The sequence below is a fragment of the Nuphar pumila genome, chromosome 2, assembly GCF_984573655.1.
Source record: "Nuphar pumila chromosome 2, dmNupPumi1.hap1.1, whole genome shotgun sequence".
Lineage (NCBI taxonomy): Eukaryota > Viridiplantae > Streptophyta > Magnoliopsida > Nymphaeales > Nymphaeaceae > Nuphar > Nuphar pumila.
This window is the reverse complement of record NC_143250.1, coordinates 13,675,568-13,683,360: the sequence shown is the minus strand read 5'-3', so window position 1 is coordinate 13,683,360 and position 7,793 is coordinate 13,675,568. Positions and strand designations below refer to the sequence as shown.

The 7,793-nt window shown below is 37.5% G+C and overlaps 1 protein-coding gene across 1 annotated transcript; it reads right to left on the bottom strand.

The window, feature by feature from the left end:
- Positions 1-332: 332 nt before the first annotated feature.
- On the bottom strand, positions 333-6,361 carry LOC149844815 (uncharacterized). Its single transcript, XM_089997350.1, has 6 exons — positions 6,162-6,361; positions 5,814-5,890; positions 4,306-4,339; positions 4,134-4,209; positions 3,272-3,407; positions 333-1,066 (listed from the first exon to the last, which is right to left on the bottom strand). The coding sequence occupies exons 1-6, from the start codon at positions 6,286-6,288 to the stop codon at positions 737-739; spliced, it is 780 nt and encodes a 259-aa protein (XP_089853476.1). The 5' UTR covers positions 6,289-6,361; the 3' UTR covers positions 333-736.
- Between the last annotated feature and the right edge of the window lie 1,432 nt (positions 6,362-7,793).

Here is a 7,793-nt window from a genome sequence, read left to right as displayed (position 1 = left end):
TTAGGTCTAGTTCAGATGTCAAGCATATTAGGACTTGTTCCTTAAAGCTAGAATTCAAACTGATATGAATGTGAAAATATAGTAATCGATCATATCAATCTATTTTGTGAACAAATTTGTGGTATCTGATCATTATAGTGATATTACTAATTCAAATTAAACTATCCATTTTTCGGAGTTGTCTCCATATACAAAAGCATATTTTGATGCTTTTAGATACTGAACCAGTCAAACCTCAAATAGTATTAAGTTTTGAATTATGCAATATGTGCTCAAGTTTATGCATTGCCACAGTAGATTTCAAGGAGTTCCATAGACTTGGCATCCTAATGTTGAAAAGGTGATCAAGTTTTAAAGAGCTAGCTAGTCCCTGTATCTTAGGTTCCTTCTGCAATTGCATACTGCCAACCGGGCTTCATGTGATGGCTGCCGGACAGGCCAGAGCTGAAGATATGTGAAGAAAGGAGAAAACTGAGAAACAATTCATCGAGGCTCCCTTCTGCTTCTTCTTTGATCCAAGTATAGAGAGTAGGTGCATTCCCAAGACCACCCCACCTCGCTGTTGCTGCTGCCGTCTTCGTCCTTGATGCATACCTTGTTCTTGATCTGGATCCCCCTTGATGGCCTCTTTTTGATCTTTAGAGAGGCTGTGACTCTTACTTCTTAAAGATGATGTAGCTGTCAAATGATGTACAGACAGATTTTACAGATTTTGTGTAGATTTGGTTCAAGCTAGCTAATAAGCGCCAGGGATAGATATGGTCAGATCCAGGTTGATCCCTCTCTCATCAATATTGGAGCTGTTGGTTTCCTCCCTGCATTTATTGGAAAATAAGAACACGACCCCACTTGTGTCAACTGTTGAACATGAGCTAGCCCTCCTTGAGAAGCTTGGAAGTGACATTTCAAATTTATCAATCCCCTCAACTTTCATGGTGCAGTTCACTTGATTGCCTGCATGTGAAGATGAAATAGAACCTAGTGGTAATGCTTCCAAGCAGTCTTGTCTCATCATTTCCGACTTTATCAATTTTGTGATCTTGTATGCGTTTTCCATTTGGGTAAGCTGCAATTACCAAATTATATAAGGGCTCCTTTAATCAATACGATTCATACTCTATATCTTTTTTTTTAATAAAGATAAAGTTAGTTCATGAAGGCATACAATGTTATCTCTGATTGTAAGGTTGAAATATCTAAACTTTTGAAAAGGTTGCATTTTGTAAGTTATGTTTAACAGTCAAAGGGCTGTTTAATTGATGTCACCATTTTTTTTCAAAAAAAGAAAAACAGAAATATCACAATTATTTACAAGCAGGGAAGACAGCCTTGTGTATTCTTTTTCTTTTACCTTTAGGAAAAGGAAAAACTAGTATAGGCACAGTTCTTTTGAGATCCAAGAACAAAATGGTCTCAAAAATTGGAACACAAGATTTTTTTTCTTTTATCCGTTGAAATATAACAGCTGATTTTCTATTGGTAATATTGAAAAACTACATGGCTTAGTTCCCATTGAAGTTATATTTAAATATGGAGAATCTAGAGTTCAAGGAAAGCCCAAAATCAAATTCAGGAATTTCTTGATTTCTCATGATGTTGAAGCACAACATAAATTAAAGTGTATATGGAAAGAAGGAAGCTGCCGTGGCCCACATGAACCAAAAATGAAGTTTGCGCAGATGAAGCTATGCCAAAGCAAGGTGCAAGAAGTTGGACTGTCTCCAGCAACCTATTTTTTTTTTCATCTATAACTCAAAGAAACTGCACCCGGCGACAAATATCGCGAGATTTATGAAAATCTTGCAATAATATCGCGAGAAATTGCCTGAAAGTTTAAAACGGCAATTTCTCGCAAGATTTACAAAATATCGTGAGATTTATGAAAAAACATAAATATCACAATTTAAATGCGATATTTACGTTTTAAATGGCTATTTATCACGAAAAAAAAAACATGTATTTTTATTTTTAAATAATTTTTATTAATATTTTCTTATAAAAATATTTTTTGTATTTTTTAATTAAATTTTTAATTGCCCAGATCATTTTGCCAAAAAAAAACGCAAGATTTTATAGATTTTTTTTAATTTCTCACGAGCTTTTTGGAAAACGCGAAATTGCCGATAAAAACTTTTGTCACTATGCCCGGCAAGAAGACCTGGTCGTGCTGGCTCAGCCTACCATACCTACATCCATCGTGCGAGGCAGCATAAAAATTCGAGGTGCATATATATATATATATATATATGGACCGTGGTCAGTGAGAATGAAATCTGCTTTATTTGGTCCCACAAATCACATCCCTTAGGCTGGGACCAAAATCTTTTTCTTTCGATAGGCAAGCTGGGGTTTGGCGGACCCTACGGGTTTCTTGATGTATCATTATGGACACAGCCTCCTAGATCCAATTTGGCTTGAAGAACTAGACCATAATCAATGCTGGTGGAGTACATTTTGGCATTATGTAAGACTTCGACGTCTTAGGGGTTCCCCTTGTTTGGTAGGAGCTGTTGGTGTACGTCACCTTGTGTGTTGGGCCGTTACAAGTTCAAATCCCATGGTATGATGTATAACTTGTTTTTGAATTCCAGGCATTTATCCAACCAAGTTTATGAACTGATGCTATCTTTATACTGCCAGTTGAAATACTGCAGCTCATGAACTTGGTCACTCTGCAAGCTGTTATTGGCTGATTGTTTAATATGATTATGGTTTTGGTTTTGTTGTGCTTATAATATGAATATTATAGCAAGAACTGCGTTCCATAATTATTTTCGAAATTGAGACAGGTAATTAACACCAACTACCATGGAATCCAACTGTTATGCGCACTATATATATATATATATATATATATATATATATATATGAGCTTGGAGGAAAATATAAACCTACAAAATGGGCATAATGCTAAATGAAACATGTTATTAGGTTTTTGGTGTTTTTTTTAAATTTGAAACATACAAATGTGATTTCTATGCTTGTTTTTATAGGAATCACTTTTTTTAGACACACACACACACAGAGAGAGAGAGAGAGAGAGAGAGCGGTTTTTGAGATTTATATGTTGTGCATAGATACATGCAGTGGTTTTTGGACCACCCACAATGGCCATCCCTAAAATAGACTGCAATGGTAAATTCAGATGATTTTTTATATTTTTAACACAGTGGTTTTATGTACGTATGCATGTGTTTACCATTCTTGTACCTTACAGAAAATAAAATAAAAAACTATATAAGCTCAGAGAAGCATAAAAAAAGATGGGTACCTCGACTTCAGCGGCCTGATATTCATTATTTTGTTGTTGTCTAACTTGCAAATACTCGCAATTCCCTTTCCACATGTCCATCGCCTTCCATGGTGTCCTCTTGCCCACCGACTCTTCCATTTTTGCCCCCCATTTCCTGTCATATGGAAGAGAATTGAACTGCTAAAAAATACAAAAATAAAAAATCTACATTGTTTGTTCTATTGACACCTAATTCTTGCTGATGAGCAATCTTGAGGATTGGTTTAGAAAAATGTTCACCAAGGTTGTATACTGCACATAATCTTGAGCTTGCAGCTCAGTTGAATATGCATGTGAATTCTCAAGCCAATTCAGTGGTGCACCAAACTAACACTTCAAATAGAATTAAACGGCCATTGACAAAAGTTGTGATCTCAGACCTGGTATTCATTATGATCCCAGTTTTTTAGGATCTTGGCCAGCACTTGGCTCATCCAATAAGCGTCACTTGGGTACGGGTGCAAATAGGACACCGCCATTTTTTATGATTTGTGACCTATGTTTAAAAGATGTTATTTTTTTATGGAGTGGCACTCAGCATGCAGCTCCACTACTGCTGACCATCCATCTCAACAATTTTCTCCAGATGGATGCTGCACTAATCTCGAGAAATGCCAAGATGGATGGCTGTCAGGCAACCACGCTGCATTCTCACCAGGTAAAGTCTATTTAAAAAGATATGTAACGGTAGTCAATATCCTTGTGACATAGGTGCTAATATGGCTCGCCAAGTTGGATGAAACACGCATGCATAACAACTCAGTATAAATTGACCATTTTTTTTAAAAAAAGTAGAAAATAACAAAAAAAAGTGTTGTAGGTGTGGGGCCGCAGAACTCACGTGTCCAATGAACAACCATGGTTCGACTCTGATTCATGTTGATCCTCATAGCGAAATTTCCTATTGGCGTGCATCTCTGAGCATGAACAATGAAAAAGAAGATTTACTTAATTTAGTTGAGCATGTTTATTGGAATAAAGATATTAATGAGAGCTGGGAGCCCTCTATTTACCTGTCTTGATGCTGTTCGTGGCACTTCTATACATCTGTCACAGTAAAAACGAACATAGAGAAGCAAACTCTTAGATCTTGCCCGTGAAATTACAAAAGAAAAGTAGCAGAGAACTAGAACTCTGTCAAAAGAACTGCGAGTGCAATTCTTTCTGGGATAAGGATGATGATCTCTCTCTCTCTCTCTCTCTCTCTCTCTCTCTCTCTCTCTCAGTACAAGAATTTCCCTATGCTTCTTATGAAATTTCGTATCTTCAACTATAATCCTACAAAAACGTATTAATTCCCCTTTTGTGGGATAGTGACATAACCTTTTGCTTCTTTTTTCCTAGAACGTGTTAACATTATTAAGCAGTAAAGCCTTTCTTCCTTTCGCTACGTCCCGTTTTTTAGCTGCTAATTCTTTTTGTTGAGTTTCTTTTTAGAGCTTGCATGAGGCTGTGCTCACGGGCTATGAGGGTACAAATTATGTTCAAAGAACAAACACAAAACACTATGCTTTCCATGTTTTCACACACTAGCTAGATGCAGTGAGTGCTCAACAGGCATCATCATGATCATCACCAACTATGCAAGAAAATGTTTGTCCTTCCATAAATAGACCTCATTCAGCCATCCATAAATGACTTTTAATATTGATGGGCAGTGTAAACTACTTAAATAGTTGCTTTTTAAGCATAATATTTTTTAACCAAACTATAATGGTCTCTTCTTCTCACCAATGCATGAGCCGGAGCGTATAGGTTAAATGGCAATCCATGTTGACCAATCTTAAATTTATGTCTCATATTAAAGCCTTCATGAAAGTTTATCAATCCTACTGGTTTGTGTGGTGCCACATAGTAGATCTGAATTAATACCATTCTTTAATGGAAAATAAAGTGTAGCGTTAACTTGAAAATAAAACATCAAAATTTATTTATGGAGGAACAGATTAGGTGAGGAAATTTTTAAACCCATTTCAAGTTATTGATTGTTTATGAAAATTACCTAACGTAATTATTTGAACTGTGATTGTAGGAATTTCATACTATAAGCTGCAATTGAGAGAGAGAGAGAGAATTGTAAAGTCTAATTACAGTTCGAACTTATTAGTTTTTTTCCAATTAACCATGTCAACTTTTTTTTTGATGAAGGAAAACCCTCTCGGAGAACCGGGTCATTGACTCTGGGTTGAGGACACGACCACCGAGCCTTATGTGCCCCAACCGTGATAAAGCACCGGCAGCCTCATTGTGCCAATTACAGGATTCGATCCTGGGCCTTCCAGCTGCACATGAGACCCAGATGACCACATAGGTAACCAAACGTGGTGGTTGTGTCTACTTTTAACCTTGAGAAAAAAAGAGAAATTAAGAAAACCGACTTTTAATTCCGTCTTCTAATATTCATGGACCAACAAATTATTTTTTTCTATTTTCTTCATTTTGATTTTATGGTAATTACTGCTTTAATTGAGAGCAAACTGCTTCAATCTTGAGAAAGCATCAAAAGAATAACGATCATCACCTGAAGATGGCTCTTGACATGAGAAATCTTCAATCCATTCTCTCCCATCATCTGAAGAACAAGCTTTGGCGTCGCCTCTGCAATTGTACACAAACTTATCAAATAAAAGCATCATCATCTTTATCATCACCACAATCGTCATATTTTTGTTACCACTGCTGCTGTTACAAAAACTAAATCTAGCTAGTGAATTAACGTTAACTTCAGCATGAAAAAAAGGAAAAAACGAATTTCAGGGCATAACTAATGATGATGGTCATGCTGAAATCTATTGAAATATGTTCTACAGCATGAGGAAAAAAAAAGAAAGAATCTAAATTCAAGCTTGAAAAGGAAGAGCATACTTACTGTGATGACCACCAAGGCGATCTATGGCATCCACAAAGCAACGATGAAGCTCAGGAGTCCATTGAAGGCGAGGCGTCTTCGATCTGATGTACTGCCTAACACGTCCTATCTTCTTGTTATCTCCCATGGTTCCTTTTTTCTTCTTCTCTTTGAGGCTTCTGCTTGTCTTTTTATCTTTTGTTGCTGCCTTGGAAAATGCAGGACATGGGGACGGTATATGGGAGATGATATATTTATAGACGCAATGGGAAGGAAGGAAAGGACACCAAGAACGGCTTTTTAAGTGAGAATAAGGTAAGCCGCATACTGTTTAGACACTCAACTCAACCAGTGTAGAAAAGGTTGTGGTTGGACATCATGAGTTTCTGAAAATGCCCTTGTTCTCAGCCACCTTTACAAATTACCATTTGTCTCCCATTCAAATAATGTGGTCCAGAGCACCAGTAAATACGAAAGATATAAACAGTTTGGATCCAAGCTGATCCTGGTCCAGTTCCATATTAGGACTTCATCAACCGATTCAGATGTGTTTGTATCTCTGGTTCAATTTTTATTATCTACAGCATGTGTACCGATAGTGCCTTCCACATCTTCTTTCGGGTCTGTTTTTTCTTTCAGGGCATATTCCAACTTGCTTAGTAAATTACTTTAAGAAAGTGATTTGACATCTTCGCCGTCCATTGCTTCATCCCGCAAGGACTTCATGGTCCTTGTATGCATTGTGGACGGCGAGGATGCCAAATCATTTTTTATATGGTTGCTGCATCCAATCGGGTTGGTGATATATATTGGCAGTCTGAGAACCATTTTTTTTCAATTGCATGCAATTACTTGTTCTGGACAATTGCTCGTCGTCCTAACCTTGACTGGTTTCTTCCTTGTTCTTGGCTCTGTCTATTGTTTTAAGTTTTAAGCTTCAATCAAATATTTTCCTTTCCGCTCAAAAAAAAAATCTGATTAATTGGATGGGCCACTTGACATGCATGAATTGGTAGTCCATATCCAGAATACTATAAAACGCTATCTTGCATTCGCTTTTTTCTTTAGTGAAATGCAAGTTGGTTGTGGATCTATCCGGTTCTTGATTTTAAACACATTGGTCCAATATGAACATGGCATTTTGGTAGATCTCTAGAGCGTGGAAGGATGTTCTGGTAATTAGGGAGTGGTCAGATCCCTGTTTAGAATTCTCCGAATAGGGGGAAATTGGGGAAGGAAAAGTCAAAAGGTTTGAATGGAATTGGAGAGGCAATAATACCATGCAATGGAATTTAGGCCCTTTTTTTTAAAATTGGATTTATAACTGGAAAAAACTGCACCCGGCATGAAGACCTGATCATGATGGCTTAACTTGCCATTCCTACGATCCTCGTGCCAACAGAGTAAAACTCTAAGGCTAAGACCCTTGCCCCACCCCACCTCATCCTTGATCCCCACCTTAACCCACCTCGCTCCGTCCGCGATCTTTCTTTAGAGATGGCAATGGACCGAGGGGAAACAGGGTCCCGTCCCGCCTTGCTCATTTGGACCGGAGATGGAGGACATGAAACAGTGATGGAGGCAGGGATGGAAGTTAAAATTAAAACCCGTGTGAGGATGATGGCAGGGATTTTGATACTGGCGAGATGATTT